Source organism: Etheostoma cragini, chromosome 11, assembly GCF_013103735.1.
Source record: "Etheostoma cragini isolate CJK2018 chromosome 11, CSU_Ecrag_1.0, whole genome shotgun sequence".
In the NCBI taxonomy this organism is placed as follows: Eukaryota; Metazoa; Chordata; class Actinopteri; order Perciformes; family Percidae; genus Etheostoma; species Etheostoma cragini.
The window spans coordinates 22,522,028-22,544,156 of record NC_048417.1 but is presented as its reverse complement, the minus strand read 5'-3'; the positions used below and the strand labels follow the sequence as shown (position 1 = coordinate 22,544,156).

The window sequence follows — 22,129 nt, the reverse complement described above, 5'->3', positions numbered from 1 at the left end:
ATATTTCCGTGACTAATTAAAAATACGACAGCATCACCTAACTGTTGGCGTGCGCATCCACCGTTCGGAAACTGAATACCAAACACTAACACTGAAACACCTCTCCCTTTTCATTAGGCCGGTAACCCAATTGCTGCCAAACTACAGAAGTCCTGTTCTGCTTCCAGACCAGGTCACTTGCAATCTGGGGTGGCAGTAGCTCAGTCCTATGGGAGTTGGGAACCGGAGGGTCGCTGGTTCAAATCCCTGTTCAGACTGTTTTGACTGGTAGCTGGAGAGATGCCACTTCACCTCTTGGAAGCTGTCAAGGTGCTCTTGAGCAAGGCACTGTACGCCTCCCAAGCTGCTCGGGGTGCTGGCAGCACACTCACTCTAACATTTCTCCATTTGTGAATGTATAGGACCAGAGCGTGTAATTCAGGCCTGTGTGTGGTAACAACAGAGTGTAAATTGTAATTTCCCCTAGGGGATCAATAAAGAGTATACATTATAAATGTATCCCTCTCTCTTTTTCTCCTCTACACTGTCACGTGATGACAACCACTAATAAGCATTTTTAGGCATTATATAAATTATTTTTAATATTTGATCCTTGTCTCCTCTTTAAGTGCATTGCATTTCTTTTAATGACGGTACTAAAACTGATACGTTGCTATTTTTAAGACCCCGCAGTAACCTTATTACTGTATAAGCACCCAACCCTAACAACCTTCAATTTTTTTGCATTTTGCACGTCCTGCTCCATGAGTGAAATAAAGTGAGTGACTGAATCTCCGTCATAGACGGGCGGTGAGACCACTTATTGGCCCCCGAGACAACCAAAACCCTGGATTGTCGACAACATACTGTAGCAGCAGGAGACAAATCCTAATATGTTTGTATCTGGCATGCAGGCGGCAGATTTTCTTTTTTTAACATAAGGTTAACATTTCACAGTCACTGCTCTGCAAACATCAAAGTTGAGCGCTAAATAAACATTTCAGTTTTCAAAAGCTGTCCAAAATGATAAACACAAGTCTGAAATTCCTTAAGGTGCATCCGCGTCACTTAATGATCCCCCTTGGAGAGAGAAGTACGGCAAATGTTTCTTATCTCCCTCTTCATGCTGTTGTTGAGCTCTAAGTGACAGTATTACTTTATTTCAAAGTGTATGCCTTCATCTTCAGTACTGGATTGTCTCTTTACTGGGTCATTTGAGGAGAAGATGGAAAGTTTCAAATGTTGATATCTTCAGAATGTCCAGGAAAGGGTCCTCTTTCCTGTCCAGACTTCTTGCTCCAATCTGAATTTCTGACCTTCTCTTCTTCATCTTTTCCCCCTGACAAAACTTTTCCTCTTTTGAGTTTTTTTTAATCTTTTCATTGTTCAGGTGTTAATCTGATTAAACTTTTTCAATAGAGTTTATTTGGCTCTTTAAAACACATTGAAACCACTCGCAAACAGGGGCGTCAGACTGGGTGCAAAAAGGGGACTGAGTACTAGGGCTGCACGATTATGGCCCAAATGATAATCCAGATGATTGTGATCAAAACTGAGATCACGATTAATTATCACCATTATTTGTTGATTTTAACCAAAACAAATTTTATTGTCTATTTATATCTTCGTGATCTGGATTAAAATTTGATTAATTGTGCAGCCCTACTGAGTACCCAGGGCCCTCTTGTAATCCCCAAAAAGATGCTAGAATGAATAGCTCTGGATGTGTGAAGGGGGCCATAGAAAATGCCTTTCTTGATGTTCTAGTTCAAACACAAATGGAAGTAAACACCCCTGCTCACATAACCACAGATGTATGATTTGTCCTTGTTCGGCATCCATTGAATAACAAAAACAATGTGTTAGGCACACCATGTAAATGGAACAGAGTGAACATAACATTGTCACAGGGGCAAAACCTTTGGCATTTGAGCTTTGCAGAAAGCCTAATGGCCAACACCTGTCTAAACGGATGTATATAAAATACAATATAATCATCCGCTCCAAGATTAATAGACTCCTCATTTTAAAAACATTCATCCAACCAGGCAGGTCAGTCAATAGCATGCTCTAGTTTAAAGTGACAGTCCTCATGCCCCTGGGTCCATAACAACTGGCTGAGTGAATCACAGGGTTGTCCAAATACTTTAGGGTGGACTGGGTTCACTCCAAGAAGCAAATTAGCTGTTTTGTCATACAGTGAGTCTATGTCTTCCATTCTCCATTGCAAATGGTGCTCTTTTCAAGGAGTGTGTGTGTGTGTGTGTGTGTGTGTGTGTGTGTGTGTGTGTGTGTGTGTGTGTGCGTGTGTGTATGTGTGTGTGTGTGTGTGCATGTGTGTGCGTGTGCGTGTGTGTGTTCGTATGCTTCTTCTTCCTAAGCATTATGTTGGAACTTTTTTCTTTTCTTTTTTCTGTAGTTTTATTGTAAATTTTGGAAGATGTTAACCTGTTTATTTTCTTAATGTTGGAGGTAATTAGCTAAGCAAAATACATAAATAAACAAATAAATGATCAACAATAATGAATAAAATAGTGTAACATAAAAACAACTTCACAACTGCGGGACAGATTTTATATCTTGGACCCTGTTCAGTGGGAAAGGAAACAAATGTAATATATTCTGTGCAACGTGCTAATGTAAAGTAGCCTGACGTCATCATACTCAGATTCTAGTCAGAATAAGGATGAACTTTCCAACCTTGAAAGTTGTGAGCGGGACTTGTGTATATGGTTTTGTTTCCACATGTAGGCTACTTTAGACAGTTAGTAGTAATAGGCTAATTCGGAATAAATAACACAACAGTGAAACATATCCACTCAGCACCAGCAGGCTTCTTTAGTGACCGTATGTTAATGTTTATACCTGAACCTAAACCATTGACTGTGTAAGACCTGAACCTACAAAAACCGACCAGAACGCTTCTTCTGCTCTGCGGAACTGTTTATCTGCCGCCATGTCTACACGGACAACAATAACAAACGGCAATTAAGGCGCTTCCGTTGCCCATGACACCGGAGCGAAGTTCTGACAGCTTATTCTCCAATCCATTTATAACCACCCCGAGTCCACAAGTAGTCCCTTTTGAAGTTATTTCTACTCGGACGTGCCTCCTATAACCCCCGGCTGGAGTTGCAGACAGCGCCTTTCGTTTGAACAGAGGAGGGCGGCTGATTATGGTGTAGCACGGAGCGCTAGCTCCGAGACAGCAGGTAGCTACAGCGACGCTCTGTTAACACAAGCTAACACTGGCTAGCATAAACACTTCTTCAAAAACTCGCATGCCTTGTCATTAATTAAAACAAGTGACATTTCTTAGTGAACTCAGCCACATGTACTATGCATAAGCTCGAGCTGAGAAAGGTTTTAAGCTGGTACGTTGTGTCTAGCTAGCTGTGATTAGCGGTGTTAGCGGTTTGTTATTGCGATTGGTTAAGCTAAAAGTACAGTGACAAGGTGGTAACTGTTAACTTCTAAAAGTATTTACATTAACATTAAGAGTTTCTTAATGTATATGCACTGGCTTGTGTTTGAGTATCTTACTATGTTAACTGAGTATATGTATTGAGTTATAGCTACATGGACTATTTTACAATGAAATACAGGCTACACTCTTTTACTAAATAAGTGAACACACTCCGAATGCTAACGTTACTAGTTTAGCTTTATTTGTGGTTATTATTAGCCAAGCTTGTTGTAACGTTACTATGAAATAGATGTGTGACTTTGTGTTAGACCCATAATAAGATTTTTTATAAATGCGTGCGTGTTATTGTTTATTTGCTAGCTAGTTATATCAGCCTGTATTTACTTTCTTTGCCAACTATGTTGTCTGCTTATGTTGCATGACCCTGTCCCTGCAGCTTATTGACTCACGTCCAGGTTGAGTCAGTGAGCAAAAGGGGGGTGCAGTGACTGACAGCTGAGGCAGGTGGGAACTGCGTATCACTGAGTCTGACTTAGTGACACACATTTTATGGACTCACTGATACCTGATACCGGATACCTTCACCCTATGCTACTCCTGCTCTTCCGTCCTGAAAACAGAGTGCAGGGATGCCAGTGAACTGCTCCCTTAGAGAGGTTCAAAGGCCACTACCTGTAGAATTATGGAAAAGGTAAAGAGTAATAGTTAGATTTAGCAGAAAACTAGGGGGAAACAGAACATTTTCAAAGGGATCTGTGGGATCACCAAGACTTATGTTATATCACATGAAGTGTGTAATGATGAAAGTGGGTCAAGGGTTGTTGTTGTTGTTGTTATGCTGTACGGATGCGGCACCAGGCAAGGTGATTGTCTTTGAAAGTTAGAATTTCCTGACAGTTGCTTTTAATAGTTATTTATTTGGGATTTTAGATGACACCATACTGTATTGTTTGTTTAAAAATTGAAACTCAGATCTGTGTGGAATTCTGATATGTTGACACGTTACTTAACATGACCCTCTAATTTTAAACTTTAGATGATTGCAGTTTTACGTAATTTGACAATTAAATGTGAACCGTATTTTTGATACATTTGCTTTGCCAGACTAACTCATGCATTATCTTGATTAAAATACATTTCATCCATTACAGATATTGTTAGTTTTACAAATGCATTTATGCAAATGTCCACCCTACATCATCGGTAGTGTTGTTGCGCCGATGGCAGTAGTCGATGTTCATCTATGTCGCGCTGCCTTTATGTTGTGTTACTTGGTTTGATTTAGGCTACATTAACATTGCCACGTTTTTGTTTTTAAGCAGTAGTAGAGTTTTGAGCCAAATCAAACTCCGTGCACACAAATGGTATTAGCTCCAGTAGAAGAACTAATCTCCATTTAAACTAACATGGCCAAACCGCCTATCTTATTAACATTCTTGTATACTGTGAATTCGCATGCCGGGGTAATGTATACTTTGCCCATTGCTGGTAGTTGTCATAGTAACATCAATAGCTCAGTCTCAGAAAATGAGACTTTGTGACCCAATCAGGTGGCATAACATTGGCGTCAAAACAGGGCCAGAATTCTTTTCACCCGGATTGTGTATGCAAGGTGTAAACGTAGCAAAACATATTCTTCGTAAACCAAAACGTAGCAATCCAAATGTAGCCTCACATAACCGTAGCAAACCAACTTAACAAAAGTGATGTTCTTGTGACATTCCAAGAAGGGGTGCAGTAGTTTACCGCTGGTTAGTCTGCTGCTTGACTATTCCAGAAACCACGGCCACTGTCGGAGTCAGAGATGACGGGAAAAACAGAACTGTAACATCCCCCTCTTGCTTCCCTGAAGTCACCTGTGTGGCAATATGTTGTTTTCTTCCTGAGTGAGTTATGTAAACAAACAACAAAGGTAAAGCATGTGTGCAACGGGACTGGAAAAACTGGATATAGAGTTTCACACCATATCTTAGGCTAACCAGCAACCACGTGACTCATAAGCAGACAACATATCATTTTGAGTGAAAAAACAAACAGAAAATCCAAAAGTCAAATTTACAAGACTGTGTTCATATTTTCGTTTCCAATCTAAGGAACTACTCATCCCATAAACCACCGCACCCAACTGAATAAATAATGTTGAAGAAACAAATGCAAAAGAGCCTCTTAAACATCTTCCAATCCGACGACAGCCTCGTACACATTTTCCTCCAGACATAGTGATTTTTATACGGTGAAGGTACAGTTAGTAGCAGTTCTTTCAGGAGTAATCGTGTAATGATTGATTGACTCATACAGTATGAAGGGTACGGTAGCCAAGCTAAAGGAAACAAACAATGTTAACTAGGCCTGCACGATTAATTGTTGTAAATTCGCGTTCTTGTTTCACCCTGTTCAAGATTACATTTTTAAATAACTTTGAATACATTTTTTTTTTAAGTGTAATGACTGATTCTCATTTAATTAAACAAGCCGACTGCATCACAAATAATGATGAAGGTTTTCCTCTTTCCTCTTCCTCTCTTTGTACAGGAGACAGTAACGGTACAGTAGCCCACACAGTGTAGCGGCAAAGTCTCTCATGGACGTTAGGACTTTCATGGGTTTAGGGTTTAATGAAACAGTCACATGACATGAGTTCCACCAATGAGAGGCATCCCTGTGGGATTGCTTAGGATTGTGGGTAATAAAGTATTTATCCAAGACATTGTGGATAAAAGACATTTATCTTTAAAACAAGGTTCGTGCCCTATGGACTTTTGGCATCTTGATGAGCATATACAATAGCTTAGTCCCGTGGTAGCTGGTTTTAAGTGTACTATTAATGATAATTTTTATGTATTATGACTAATAGTCAATGGAGAAATTGCATTGTGTTTTTTACTTCCGGAACCAGTTGTGGGCGGGACTGTTGAGCTCTATGGTGCCTTCACAGAAACCTAATGGTGCATTTAATTGCGCCACCAAAAACTTGGAGAAACTCAAAATGTTTATAGTTGTGTTTAATAAAATTTCTGCACATTTAAAGCTAGAGCGATTAAAAAATGATTTTTTAATTTGTTTTTTTTTGTTTTCCTGGTGCAAATGAAAACAAGCATCAACCTTGACTAAAAAAAAAAACTTCTACAAATCGATGTCGGCTGAGAAATTTTAAAAGAGTGAATGTATTCATCTCTGAGGAACAAGGTTCCTACTGCAGCATTCATAGGAAAGTGGGTGATATGGAGAAAACCAAATATCACGATATTTTTGACCAAATACCTCAACGATATTGGAGAGTTGACTATTGGTGCTTTCACAAAGTATATACACAAGGAGAATCTTGATAAATATTCATCAGTAATATGGCTATAATGGCTAAGTGGGTAAAGGCAAATAATACAACAGTTACAACAGATTACATCACTTTACTGTACTGCAGCCTGTAAAACCAGGAAAAGACAACACTTACGCCATATTATGATATCAAAAATCTAAGACGATATCTAGTCTCATATCACGATATCAGTATAATATCGATATATTTTCACTCTTTTTGGCTTCCTTTGATTATTTTGCGGGTGTCTGTTGATGTTATTTTGCAGTGACAAAATGCCGTTCGTACTATCAGAGACTTTGTAGTCTTGCATCGTCAGATCTATCCCCACAGCTCTGTGTCAGCGCCGGAGTATAGGCTGGCTACACCGCCTATCTATTCTGATGTTGGATAGGGGAAAGAAGAATCTGGCTTGTTTGCGTTTCTTTAAACTAATCACAACCATCCTGAACAGTGCTTTGCCCTGATAGAGGCCATAGTGATAGGGGAGGATATCAGGCTTTATTCCAAAAAAATCTTTGAGCCAGACTAGAGGATTTGTGGCGCTCAACTCTTTAGGCTCCCCTCTGTCTATTTTTGTTGAGATATTAAAAAGAGTTTTTTTTTGTTTTGTTTATCTTTTACTGTCCCATTATGAAAACCACAGCAGTATGGTCAGGAATGTTTAAGAGCAGATTGTCCGTATTTAACTCAAACATTTTATTTGTTGTAGCAAATTGGCTTGTATCTAAAGGAGAGTTTAATTGCAATTGCCTTCTCTAATCGATGTCAAGCACTCCATTATTCCACTGTGATTAAAGGGTGTCTAAGCTGTTATTTCTTTGCTATAGGAAGTATAGCAAGGAATGGAGTTAAACCTCATTATATACCAGTGTCTCACCCAATAAACCATTTCTGTCCTTTTTATCTCTTTGCAAAGTCAATATGAAACCAATAATACGCGAAATGCATACTATTTACGGTGAAATATTACTGTATGCAACCACTGGACGCTACGCCGGCCTAAGTATCCCACAAAGCAGTGCGGTAGAAACGACAGTGTTCAGACCAGGCAAACAAACAGCAACCAAGGCAGCTCTGTAACGTCAAAAGCGCTTTCATTTATATTTCTTCATATTTGCAGTCTGTGATTTTGTTACCTGCGACTGTTGGTCAAGTTGCTTACCTTTCAGTGAATAAACATTGTCTGGCAATGGCGCTAGAGCTAAGCTTGGCACAGGTTTCCAATTAGGAATGGGACGGTTACTGCAATACCGCAATCACATGACGCCTACTGCGGGTCCGACCTCGTCTTTGTCATGACGACAAAAAAAACATGCGTGCACATGTTCACGTTGTGTCTAATGACATGGTGGTGATGGCGCAGTGGATAGTGTGTCCTTGAGCAACACACTTAACCCATAGTTGCTCCTGAGACCTCTGATATGTAGCAATTGTAAGTTGCTTTGAGACGGCTAGACAGACAACCATTCACAACTGCGAGCAGTTTAGATTTGCCAGTTCATCTTGTGTGCACATCTTTGGACTGTAAGAGGACACTAGAGTGAATTATAAAATGATTACAACATTTTGCGCCTTTTTTTCTTCTCTATTCTGCATTGTCTAATTCATTCTGTATGGTGTGTGTGATCGTCAGGTTTTTTAGCAGCAGTGCAGCGCAGCAGAGTGCAGCGTGGGGCCGACTGAGGCAGATCACAGCAGAGTAGTCATGCTTACGTTGGCCAGTAAGCTGAAGAGGGATGACGGAGGAAAGGCGGGCCGTGCCTCCGGAGCCTCTGACTCCGCCCATAGGATTTCCATCAGGGATCGCCTCCTTACCAAAGGTACCTGGGCCTATTTCATCAGTTGTGTATTTTGTCACCTCACATCACTTTTTTATTTTTTAACAGAAGCAAAACAAACAAACTGTAGGCCAAGAAAGAAAGAAGTTGTTTCCTTTCAGAAATATTTAAGCGTTCATGCATCCCTTCCTCCATGGATGTTTGTGCTTCTCCTTCTATTTCTTTTTCTCTATTCCTATCTTTCTCTCTCTTTTCCTCTTTATATGTCCATATTTTGGCCGCTTGCTCCTTTGTTTTCATTTAGAAGTACCTCTGGTTGCCTTGAAATGCAGCTTCCAGACACCTGGCTCTTCTCTCCTCCTCGGATGTCCTTGTCCTCGGTTTTTGTCATTCTGTTTACATCCGTCTTGTTCTCACCCCTTGTGCCCACCACATTCCTTAAGGCTTTCTCCTTTGCTTTGTAAATTGAGGAATTTCATGTATTATTTCATCCAACTACCATGACCATTGAAATTAATAGTTTGATGTTAGTGTTTTTGCCCAAGAACTTGAATGACCAATCTTTGTTTGTGTTAAACTGTTCATAGCTAGAGAAATGTTTACTATTATTATGATTTGTACACTATTATTACCAAAACTCACAGTATTTCACAAGTCACTGTAATTGAATTATGTGTGTTTTTCCCTCCAGTACAACATCAGAGTGACTTACTTTTCTTTAGGCTACTTTCACACATCTTTTTTGTTTGGCTGTTTACATTATTTTTTTCAAATGTGGCCAATATCAGATTCCAGTGTAAACTTGTCACAGTAGTGAACTGACCTGCAATCCCATGAGAACAATAACAAAGACATGCTGGCTCAGGGGGAGCTGTTAAGGAGCTGACCCTATACCCTGACCTCCATCATCAAAATACCTTATTATCACACTTAGCGCATGTCAAAAGCACACGTTTGTATAACTTACAATGAGAAATTCTTAGCACGACACACCATGACAACAACAGAGAAACCAGTGTTGATGCAGTGTTGATGCAAATAAGCAGAGAAAAGAGTGTCAGCAATGTGAAAACAAAAGCCGAGAACCTGAGTGCTTTTAAAAAGCCAACCAGACTCACCCCAGAGGCAACACCAGCGAAACAACACCCTAGTCTTCACACGTCTTTCCGTTGCTTTTCTTGTTTCCTTCTCCTTGTTTTTTTTTTTTTTTTTAACCCACTGATCGAATTTAGTTTTTCCGCTGCTACATTGTGTTGTATGCATTTACAACATGCATATTACACATTATACTTGTGTGCAGGGTAACTTTCCTGGCTGAATTATTTCAATATATATAATTACATTTTGTCTTTGCCCTTTTCTCTCCAACCTTATTCATGGTTCTTTGTTTTTTTTTTCTCCACAGAAGTTGCAGAACTTGAAATCAATCTTCCTAGTAAGTTTTGCTTTGCACCACCATACACACTGATCTTATTCAATTTCCATAGTTTAGTTCATGTCACTTTCCATTTCTTTAAATCAGTGTTTGTTCAGGTCTGCACGAGGAGCAACATGCACTCTCTAGAAACTACTCTACAGCATAGCGCTGCTTGATTTGTAGAAAAGAAAATCATAATCATGATTATTTTTGTTCAATATTGAAAACTCAATTTTCTGACACGATTACTCGTTGACTTTTGAAATGACGTTGCATTTATTGAACTTAAAAATACAAATATAGTTGAACAAATCCCCAGTGAAAACCCCTTGAGCTGTGAAATTTCCCTTCATATTTTTTCCCCATTCAGAACATGCAACAATACAAGAGTTTGCTTGCAAAGCAAAATGTGCAAAATAGTCTGTTTACTCCATTACATTGTTTTGGAGATCGACCCAAACTCGTTATCGCGATTAAAATTCAGTTAATTGCGCAGTCCTACAACATTGTGCATGTTTGCCGCACACTAAAATCTGACCGGCATATGCCTGGTATCGGATATATACATTTGATTTTCACAAACACATTCCAGTAGTTGTGGGCTGGTTGGCCAGAAACAACCGGGTGAAGAGCTAGGTGAATGAGGGAAGTTGATTTATGACTCTGCACCGATAAAGAAACGATACAGCCCATATGACTATTATGCTCATCAATAAGTGCTTTATTACCAACAACAATGATGAAATGTGGTCCTGTGGAAAGTATTGATTTTCATGAGGCTTTGCCACTATGCTTCACGGGAACCTGGCTTTGTGCCGTGGATCTGGACTTGCTGTATTACACTGATGGATTTCCAGTGTTAGGGGCAGACAGGAACTCTGGAGCATTTTTCAGAAAAAAGGAGGAGGGAATCTGATGTCATTCATATAAACTCCGAGTGAGCAGCGGTGCTTTAAAAAAACACATAGGACATATTGGGTCTCATGGAAGAACCACTCGTATAAACAGATTTGTTTTTGAATTGCATGTACAAACAATTTAAAAAAGCCCACAAAATATATGATGATATTGCCTTAATCGAAATTGATTTGGAGCAGGGTACAAAATTAATTTGTTGGTCCACCAGCCACTCAGTAGATAACCATAGTTTTTTGGCTCGTGAGTAAAGCAAATCAGCCAACCACCTGCATATTTTACCAGCATTTGGCTAGAAGATGGTGCTAATTTTGGACCCACATTTAGAGTTTAAACATGTTAAGCCTAGGCTATGTTATGGGGGGGGGGGGGGGGGGGGGGGGGGGAGCGTTATTAAAATAAACTTCATTCAAAAGGAATATCTTGTTAACCATCATTACCCTCCCTCTAAACTTTACCACACACATACACATTTATATACTTAGACTGTCAGTTTACACTGTGCTGTTGTATAAAGTTATTTGAAATGTCTCATGACTGCCGGCCCATTTTTCTTTGTGAATGAATAATGTATTGTAAATAAATAAATGTTCCAGGATACTGTGCATCCTGATAAAGTTCCCTTGGCCTCTGGAATTAAAATCTCCCCCCCCCCCAATTGAATATTGTTGTATACACCCCCGCCCATCATCACATACCCTTCACCATACCTAGAGATTGGCATGGCGTTATTTCAGTTAGCTTAATAGCTGGTTTTATTTGCATTGAGAGATGATCTTAAGGAAAGTTCCCCATGCCTATCTCTATGTATGATAAAGGGTTTGTGATTATGTGGGACTATTTTAACTGTATGTAAACTTATACAAGCCACTGTACGTGCAGCCCACCCTACCTTAAATTATCCACTCTGCATGACTTGAGTTTTACATTCATTACAGTCATAGTAGGTTTCACAAGTCTCAAGAAAGGTTGTTCAGGGAAATAGCTGATGTGCTGTTAACTTTGTTTAAAAACTGCTTACACATGACAATAGTTTTAAAAAACAATACTGTGCCAACTGTCTTCCTGAGCGCAGTACGGTTCTTTGGACACCAGGGGGGAATGTGGTGCCACAGCGAGTCCCCATGCAGACATCCTGCAGTCAGTGTGGACAGGGTCGACCGAGCCTGGCTCAGGCAGGATTTCATAAAAATACAATATATGATTTACGTTAATGCCCTTATTTTGTTGTTGTTTAGGTACATGCAAAGCCAGTTTCCCAGATGAGGACAAGCTGCATTATTTTCAGCTGGCGGTGTCCCCTGGTAAGAGAAAGCAACATCTGTCTGTCCCCTTTTCTCTCTTACACAAAAACCTGCTTTAATGATTTTTTCCGAACTGCTGTGTTAATGGGAAGTCCTTAAGGCTTCCACCCTTGCCAGTGCCAATGTGGTATAAACTTCTTGCAGCAGTGTTGTTGCTTGCTTATTATTTTGGTGTGCCCTGAGTTGAATGTTTGAATTACTGACTTGTGTCTTTCGGCTGCTCCGATGCTCTCCGCTGCGGTGCTGACTGTCAGTCAAGTCGGCTAAGTTACTTTTAAACCAGACACTGGTACATCCTCCTTTAGTGCCGTCCAGTGGGATTGGCTCTTCTGCTGATTTTGATGTCGGCAGCCAATACAGGAGATATGCTCCTTGCTGTGCTTGGATTTTTAAAACTCAACTATGATACTTTTCCTTTGTTACGTTCTCTGACTGTGAGGAAATCAGTGCCACGTTCAGCCCCGATAAAATGTAGCAACACGGTTTTTAAATAACTGAAATGAGATAACAATATTACTTGCGATGAATAAACAGATTTTAAAAGTGTACTCAGTTTTTAATTTCTGCTGCTTTCAGTATTCTGCAAAAATACAACAAATAGCTTGTTGAATTTAAAAAAGAAATGGAAGAAGATAATTTCCAACATTCTTTTATTGATCAAATTACACATTGGATTGAATTCAAAAAGCACTACTAAAACAACAGTTACATTTTAAAGTGCAGTTTTTTTCTACCAATGTTTTCTTTTAACTAACACAAAACTCTCTGAGGGTCTTTTGCGATGTGTTTATAGCGCAAGTTGTGATGACGGTGAAAAAAGTTAGAAATCGTTCAGCCCTATTCAACAACTATGGAGGGTGAGAGTGATGAATGCATTTCTCATATTTATAGGTAGGGCGTATGGAAAAGACATCAGTTGTCATAAAACTATTTATAAATATGATAAAGCATGAACAACAAGCACATGATAAAGTGACTCTGGTAGTACTGTTTCGGGGACAGCCCTGATGGCAAATGTGAAAATTGAAATACAAAATTTCAGCTAAATGTGACACAGTTCCCTGAATATGGAGGAGTGCTCAGCAAAATATTTGTCTTAGCTTTTGCGCCCAGGTAGGACATGCAGCTGTATCCGCTGTGTTCTCATTTTGTACTTTCAGACATTATGCGGGGATTGTGTGGAGAATGTGTGGGAGACTGCAAATGTTAGTAAGTGTATGGTGCTTAAAGTATTTTCTCCTAGCATGGTAGTCCAGTCTTGTCTCTGTGCTTCGACATTACTGCGGCACCATCATTAATCCGCTCATCCAATCTGCTTGCACAGTGGTGTTCCAAGCAGAATGGGCTACCTGTCGAATATTGTGACCAAGCACATTGGTGTGGGATTACCCAAGTCTCTGGAGGCTCTCCTACCTCTCACTGCCTGCTCTCTATTTGTCATACACTTTCTGCCCTCAAGCCCAATGTCACCCTCTGATTTCAAGCAGAACACATGACTTTGTGTTTGTGTGTGGAGTAATAGAAAGAGAGGGGACAAGTTGCAGGGCTGCAGACTACCGTTTTTCACTAGGAGCACAGTGGCCCGCAACTGAAAATGTCGGTGCACACACACCGTAAATCCACATGCTAACCAAATATTCTCATTTCTACTAATGTCCACTGTATTACTAATACAAACTTTGATAATAGATGTAGAAATTACAATGTGCTGTTTCAAAGTCAGGGACACATTTTATTGGGCACTTTTGAAGACGCAACATATATGGTAAACTGACAGCACCATCGCTCTCATGACAGTACAAATATTACAAAAAAAAAATACCATACATTCAGAATAAAAAGAGTGCTTAGTAACCTTTTGGTCATTTTACAGTTAAAAACAATACTCAAATTTCAACATCAACTCTGCCTCATCTGCGTTCTGATAAACAGCCTCTTGTCTTGTCTTGTCCGGTAGTTGATAATGCAATAACGATTAAAAACAAAAAGACAAAATACATATATTTATATCTTTATATAAAAGCCGAGCTTAGTTTTCTCAAAGTTCTTTGTAAGCAAACCCTGCAGACAAAAGCAAAGATCGGCAGTTAGAGAAAAGGTCTGGTGTCATGTTCTTTAAGGGAAATTGATAAGTAGATTGAGTTCTCAGAGAAAAACACGCTCAATAATTCAGAACCTCTGTCTATCCTACACACACACACACACACACACACACACACACACACACACACACCTCTTTCTCTCTCTTTTCACTTCCATTTACTTGCTCCTTTCTCTCTAAGGGCCCTGTTTTAATGACCTAAGTACACGGCGTGAAGCGCATGGCGCAGGTGCGCTAAGGATGTGTCCAAATCCACTTTTGCTGGTTTGACGGTGGAAAAACGGGTCTGTGCGTTAGGCTCATGGTTCAAGAGGGTTGTACCTGGTGTCTTCATTAATCATAGGTGTGTTCTAGGCGTAACATGCAATTAACCAATCAGTGTCATCATTCCCTTTAAAAGCCAGGAACATTTGTACCTTGGCGCATTGCTGTTATGATGGTGGATTTGCCCCGTCATATTTTTATTTGTAGTTTGTGTGTGTGTGTAACAAACATATTGTGCACGAGCCTAGGCTCATTTTACTAATGCGCTGCTAAAATAACAATGAAATGCTGCGTTGCTAACTTCAAACCAGGTTTTTGTTGGTCAATGGCATGATCACTTTCTGCTGCTGCAAGATAGCAATACGCCAAGAATGCACCTGAACACACCTCCCTGTAAGATGAGCACTCCCATGGGTGCAAAGATGGGCGCAGGTGCATTTGCTATTTAAACGACGTGGGCCCGGGATGGGAAATTAATAACTGCGTTGGTCTTAAAAATAGAAAAGACACTTGCTTCGGGCTCTGTGCTGCACCGGGTGCAAGATAGGGCCCATAGTGTTTCTGTTTCTCCCTAGCGTTTCTTGTTTAATCCTTCTCTCTCTCTCTCTCTTTGTCTCTTTTTTCTTTTTTTCTTGTCTTCCTTTTGCCTTCTCTCTGTAGAAGAGCTAGTCAACACATCTGTTGTTTTAACATAGTGGCCAATGACCATGCTACTCTGGAGTCAAACTTAATATAGTACATTGTCAAGATATACAGTGTCATTTCCAAAGTACTAATGGGCCATCCATCCATCCATCCATCCATCCATCCATCCAACCATCCCTCCATCTTCATCCGCTTATCCGGTACCGGGTCGCGGGGCATCACTTCCACCAGGGGACCCCAGACATCACTTTCCCGAACCACATTAACCAGCTACGACCGGGTGATCCTGAGGCGTTTCCAGGCCAGGTTGGTGATATAATCTCTCCACCTAGTCCTGGGTCTTCCCCAAGGCCTCCTCCCAGCTGGACTGCTAGGGCCAGGTCCCTAGGGAGGCGGCCAGGAGGCATCCTTACCAGATGCCCAAACCACCTTAACAGGCTCCTTTCGACGCAAAAGAGCAGCAGCTCTACTCCGAGCTTCTCTCGGATGAGAATCTCCTGCTCCATGGTCCCCTCACTCGCAAACAAGACCCCAAGGTATTTAAACTCCTTCACTTGGGGTAAGGACTCATTCCCTACCTGAAGAAGGCGCTCCATCCGTTTCCTGCTGAGAACCTTGCTCTCAGATTTAGAGCTGCTAATCCTCATCTCAGCCGCTTCACACTCGGCTGTGAACCGATCCAGTTAGTGCTGAAAGTCACAGGCCGATGACGCCATCAGGACCACATCATCTGAAAAAAGCAGCGATGAGATCCCCAGCCCACCAAACTAAAACCCCTCCCCACCCCGACTACGTCTCAATATCCTGTCCATAAATACTACAAAGAGGATTGGTGACAAAGCGCAGCCCTGGGGGAGGCCGACCCTCACCTGAAACGAGTCCGACTTACTGCCGAGAACCCGGACACAGCTCTTGCTTTGGTCATACAGAGATTGGATGGCCCTGAGAAGGGACCCCCTCTCCTCATACATCGCAGCACCTCCCACAGTGTCTCCCCTGTGTCTTTTCTCCAACTCTCTATGAGCTGGAAGTTTAAAAAAGAAAAGGAAAGACACTAATTTACAAAAATGCTAATCAGGTAAGTATATTACTCAGCAATGCTTTCAGAACAAAAAAAATCATAAAAGTAGCCTTAATCAGATAAAAAAATACCACCTCAAGCTGTGTCTCTCTGTAAGACATAAGATAAAAGATGCTAATTAGAAGTGTCTCATTTTTCTACGGTCCTCATTCTGTGTTGTCAATTTTTCTTTCAGAATTGTAGTTTATTAGTTAGAATTTACATGACGGTACACTTTAATGTGCACTGTGGTCAGGAAAAAATACAATGCAAAGTAGGGAACACGCCTCAGGATGCATATCCAAACCAATGAAAGGTAAAATCATCTTGACTTGTTAGACTATGTGGAAAAAGTTATTGCTCAAGGCTTACATCAGTGCTTTTTTCCTGTCCTTTTTTCCTTTTCTCTTCTCTTTTTGTTGTCTTCTACGTTCCTCATGGGAATAGCAGTAGCTCTATTTACTCTCAATGAGTATTATTCACGCTACAGGGTTATGCTGTAATTGTACTGTTTGATTGACTCTTGGTCCAAAAAAGCCCCATGTCTTAATGGGTCCAGCCCTACGGCCCAGTCACAAAACGTACCGCTTCGCATAATGGGACAGAAAATGAACTAAGTACACACACAGACGCGGGGCCAGCTTTTTGATAACTGACAAAAAAAATGTAAACCTTTGTGCTGAAACTGTTTAAATATCCTTAATTCCCTTTTTAATTGTTTCACTTAGTCCTGTGCTTGATACACATTTTGTACACAAAGGTTTTACCAAGCAACAATCATAAAGTTCCATTCATAGAGACAAAGATGTGGTCTTACATGCCTTAACACTATCCATTTGTGGTTTTGTAAACAACACTCTTTCTTTTGCTTAATTGGTGGCATGTAATGCAAAAATGATCCAGGTGAAGAAGGCGCCCTCCCTTCATGGTTCAGTTCTATAGTTTCAGTACCAAACTGCTCTTTCTGTTTTTTTAAGAGACAATCTAACTCAAATCACTTCCCTTTAAAGGTCCTATGGCATGAAAACGTAACATTTTTTAAAACGTTAATATGCGTTCCCCCAGCCCGCCTGTAGTCCACCAGTGGCTAGAAATGGTGATAGGTGTAAACCGAGCCCTGGGTATCCTAGTCTGCCTTTGAGAAAATGAAAACTCAGATGGGCCAATCTGGAATCATGCTCCTAAGGGGCCTAAGGGCAAGATTGTTACCTCCCCTTTCTCTGCTTTGCCCGCCTAGAGAATTTGGCCCACCCATGAGAGAGAGACATCATGGCTTTCAAACAAGCAAAGTGGGAGTTGGTCGAGGCCACACCCCCAACCTCTACCCCCCCCCCCCCCCCCCCCCCCCCTCTCCTCTTCAATAGCTACAGACTCAGAAATGGCACATACTAAGGAAACCTCATTGTGGGACTGGCTCTAGCGGCTTTAATTCTGCACCAATCCGGATGAATTTTAGGAAAGAGACTTCAGATATGGTATTAGGGGACCACTAAGGTCTATATAAAAGAGACTTCAGATATGGTATTAGGGGACCACTAAGGTCTATATAAAAGAGACTTCAGATATGGTATTAGGGGACAGATAAGGTCTATATAAAAGAGACTTCAGATACAGTATTAGGGGACAGATAAGGTTTATTTAAAAGCATCCAAAGAACACCATGTCATGGGACCTTTTATGAAGAAACAAAAACAACAGATGTAATTGAAGCACGGCGGGTGGCTGGGAGCAGATTATTTTCTATTGTTTTGTCTTTATTAATAAACTGTAAAATGGTGTGCCCAGATAGCTCAGTTGGTACATAAAGGTTTGCTCCTCAACGCAGCGGGTCCGGGTTTGACTCTGACCTGCGGCCCTTTGCATGTCATTCCCCTTCTCTTTCCCCTTTCTGTCTTAATCTCTCAAATTGCCCAAAACACAATCTTTAAATAAACAACAACAACTGTATTATGTTTTTTCTCCAACATTTCTTCTATGCATTATTTTCCCATGCAACCGCTCTGCGCAGTGACCCCGTTGCTCCAGACCCCTGTGTCTCTGAGGAATGGGGACAGCAGCACCACTCTGGGGTGAACAATGTTTGGATTATTAATAGAAATACAATAATGAAAGGCAAACAAATCCCATTGTCTTTCTGTTTCAGGTGTGTACTCTTCTGCTTGATTTGCATATGCATAATTGATGTATTGTTGTGCACATTGCTGCAGTTTGAGTGTATGATCAACACTCTTTTTTTTTTTTTTTTTTCGACAGCAAGAGGTCATAAAAAACTTCTATTTCACAATGACCCTTTTTGAGACTTTATACAAGGACCTTTTGCAGCAATCATATCTTACAGCCCTTTTTTGAATATGTTTGTAACACCTCGGGTGACTTCTTGTATTTATGCCCATTTCCTCAAAAATAGTCAGGTATGACTTCTTCTAAGCTGGAGATGTGTTGTGCTTTAGTTTGTCTCAGATCCTTCTTTAAAATGTAGGGACACTACCTTGTTTTTGGTTTATTTCTGAATGCACTGTTAAGCCACATCAATAGCATATGAATTGTGGCTGTCCTAATAGATGATTGGCCTACATAGTGCACTGGCCGGGTTCATTTGGTTACACAGTGGGGTTTCACTTATTAGATCAATGTTGAAGCTCGCTGGTGCTCTGTTGGTGGTGGTTGTTTTTCTGTTGTACAGCCAAAAAGAGACTACAGGGGCTACGTGGCCATCAGAAGTTCAACTCTGGGGAGGGCCTCTGGCTCACCCAGTGGGAGCGTTCGCCCCATGTTGGCTGAGTCCTGCGGCGGCGCAGGGTTTGAGTCCGACCCGCTGTCCTGCTGCGTGTCATCCCCCATCTCCTCTCTCCCCCTTTCCAGTCAGCTGTCACTAAAATAAAGGGAAAAAGCCCCCTCCAACTCTGCACAGTAGTGTGTGTGTGTGTATGTACAGGCTTCATGCTCATGTCACAGTACAGCTGTATGGGTAAACAGCATATCCTTCTGTAGAAGCCCTGCTGCCTTTTAGTATCATTTGTTTGAGTTTCTTGTATTGGGAAACCATCGTCATGATGGGGAAACATGCTGTCATAGTATTGGTTTTGAGTTGTGCTGCAAGGATAAAGCTTTTTTGCGATCAACTTGATGCCAGCCACGTTTGTAAAAGTAAAATATAAGTATACAAAATGTAAGTGCACAAATCCGGGCAAAACAACAAAGGAAATGTTGATAAAGCGTCTCACTGTCTTATTTCATTGACATTTTCAGTACCCTGAAGAAGAAAAAAAAAACGTGTCTTTGTTTGTTGGTGTTTTTCCAGATAGGCTGTCTCTTTATTGTGCTCACAATTATGGATGAGTCTTTAAGAGCCCTGTCAGAAAACCTAATTATCAGTCAACACCATCCGCGGCCTCTACCTGTACTCTGCTTCTTTATCTTTCTACAGGGTAAAACTCAACCATGCTTAGTCATCAGGGTATGGTGGCTTATTTCTTCCTCCAAGATTCTTCTTTGCTTCAGTTTGTCAAAATCGTTGATTCAGACGAAGTGCATTTTAAGTAAAGGCTTCAAAGGATTGCTCTCTGCCTGCTCTCAATTAAACTCAGTTGTTGGTGGTGTGGAAGCAAAGCAGACCAAATACATGATGTAGATGTGTAAGTTTAGCATAAATGTAAATGATAAACTAAATCCATCTGTTGAACATGGGCGCTGTCAAGGAGGCAATCTTCTAAGCAAACTAAATATATAGGATACACTTCTATATTTTTGTATGTTATATATAGTAACCTGATATCAGCATGTGACTGCAGGGTTTTACCTTAATACATCAGGAAATGAACTGGTTACAACAGATGTGTTGTGCTTGTGGCCTCCACCTTGGCATTTTAGTAGCTCCTCATTAACAGTAAATAAAATGTTGCAACAATGCACGTCAACTATTCATGGTGTGTGTGTGTTTGTGTGTGCGGTTGTGCGTGCGTCAGTATGTGTGTGCAGTTCAGCGTCCTGTGACAGTAAAGACCGATTGTTCCAGTCTCCTGAAGGGACTCATTAATTATTCATGACCTCTGACTGCCACTGTCAGTTAGCAGATGCTCTCTGTCTTCTGCCTTCTTTGGCCTTCTTACAGTTTGTTGCTTTTTCTGCCTTCTTTTCTGTCTATCCATCATCCCGATTTTAATGTCTAGCTCTCTTTTTACTCCTTTCTGCCTGACAGTTGTTCAAGCTGTACTGTTTCTCTCTCCTTCACACAGTGTTTTTCTCCCTTTACTCTTCTCATTTATAATACAGGGGAGACTGTGCGGTCTAATGAAATTGCATCTCTGTCTCTGTTGCGGTGAATGGAATCTAGGTGAGGTTTAGATAGCCCTTTTTAGAAGGCCTTATCTCAAACTGCCAAGTGTTTGACTACACAGACAAGGGTAGAGAGTGAGAGTGGGGCCCTTTTTACATAAATACGCTTGCAGGCGAAACGTAAAAATATTTTGTCAGATGTGCCTTTTGTTTTCACAGCGACAACTTTTTGTGGGCTTAAAAACGCAAAAAGAAACACTGCCACCTATCTGCCTGGTGTGTATACCACATCAAATTTCACACACTTTTTGCGTCAGCATATCCAACCCCCTCCCACATTATTAAAACAAGGAATAAAAGCGAGAACGCAGCGCCACTTTTGCGTTTTCTATTTAGATCGTTTCCATCTAAACGTAGTCTGAGAGAGCTGCTGGCCTTTCATGCTAATTTTGATGTGTGGGTGTAAAAAACAAAACAAACCTTTTCTTCTGAAAACTAATTTGAAGTTTTATTGATACAGTGTCAGAGCAGGGTTATAATAACTGGTATTTTTGGGAAATTTGTACTGCATTATATTTGAAGCTGTAAATAACACTTTCACCTCTCCTTATTTGTAAATCAGACCGTGTAAAATAAAGCGCAGAAGTGTATTTTAACATGTTATTTTTAGACAAAATGTGCAAAACTGGATACTGGCTACCTAATCAATAGTGCACATGTAGCCGTTCAGATCACAACATATTATCAAGTGGTTTCATTTCCTCTAAATCTCTACCTCAATTTCTTGAGTTAAATCAAAAGTTGTCATGATTATCAGTATCAGTCCACCTGTGTTAGATATATCGTTTTTTTCTTTCTGGCACCATTCTCTAGCATCTCCTCTGGTTCAACTATTTAAAGACCCCTCTTCAACGGATCCTATGTATGTATGTACATACGTACGTGCGTGCGTGCGTGCATGTCTCTCTCTCTCTCTTTGGTGTACTGACGTCTGCCGTTGCAAGATAAAAAGGGAGGATTAAAGCCAGTGTTACGTTTGACCTACAGAATGAGGTCCAACTGAAACATCACACATTAGACCTTTTCTCCTCTGAGATAACTTCCTAGGTTGAGATCCAGTTCTTCCAATTTGTCCTCTCATTTACTACCCCGTCGCAGATACCTTGATCTTGACTGAGCTGGTTGAGCTCTGGATTCTGTCACGTAGAATTCAGGGACAAACCTCCTTCATCTCAATGTGACAACTGCGTGGCATGGGAGCGCTCCAGCTCTATATAAAAATAAAATAAAAAAATGCCTAAAAGTTTAACCTGGTTCAACTTATGCATCATCTGGCAGCATACGTTATTTAGCACAAGTATTTGTGGTAGAGAGAGAGGATTATCTTAGTGTTTTTTTCCTTTGTATTATACTGTTATAGAGTACATAAGGTAACTGCTATTACTGCTGCAATACAGTGACAACTGATACTTTGCTGCAACACAAACAAATATATTTATTCACCTCTATTCATACACAATGAGGCATATTTTCAGTTGAGAGTTAACTGTATTTTTTGAGGAACTATAGGGCATTTAACATCTACAACATATATATATATATATATATATATATATATATATATATATATATATATATATATATA

The 22,129-nt window shown here is 40.5% G+C and overlaps 1 protein-coding gene and 1 long non-coding RNA gene across 2 annotated transcripts in view; one reads left to right on the top strand and one right to left on the bottom strand.

Annotated features, from left to right (window-relative positions):
* Positions 1 to 1,075: 1,075 nt before the first annotated feature.
* LOC117952831 lies at positions 1,076 to 22,068 on the bottom strand. Its single transcript, XR_004658514.1, has 4 exons — positions 21,946 to 22,068; positions 15,411 to 15,419; positions 5,751 to 5,755; positions 1,076 to 1,087 (listed from the first exon to the last, which is right to left on the bottom strand). It is a non-coding gene; the product is annotated as an uncharacterized LOC117952831 (long non-coding RNA).
* Positions 2,931 to 22,129, top strand: part of ube2f (ubiquitin-conjugating enzyme E2F (putative)) — a 37,887-nt gene continuing 18,688 nt past the window's right edge. Inside the window, exons 1-4 of the mRNA XM_034885397.1 lie at positions 2,931 to 3,191; positions 8,359 to 8,545; positions 9,909 to 9,938; positions 12,074 to 12,139. Coding sequence (XP_034741288.1) covers positions 8,431 to 8,545; positions 9,909 to 9,938; positions 12,074 to 12,139 — 211 coding nt within the window. The 5' untranslated portion in view covers positions 2,931 to 3,191; positions 8,359 to 8,430. The remainder of the gene's footprint in view (positions 3,192 to 8,358; positions 8,546 to 9,908; positions 9,939 to 12,073; positions 12,140 to 22,129) is intronic.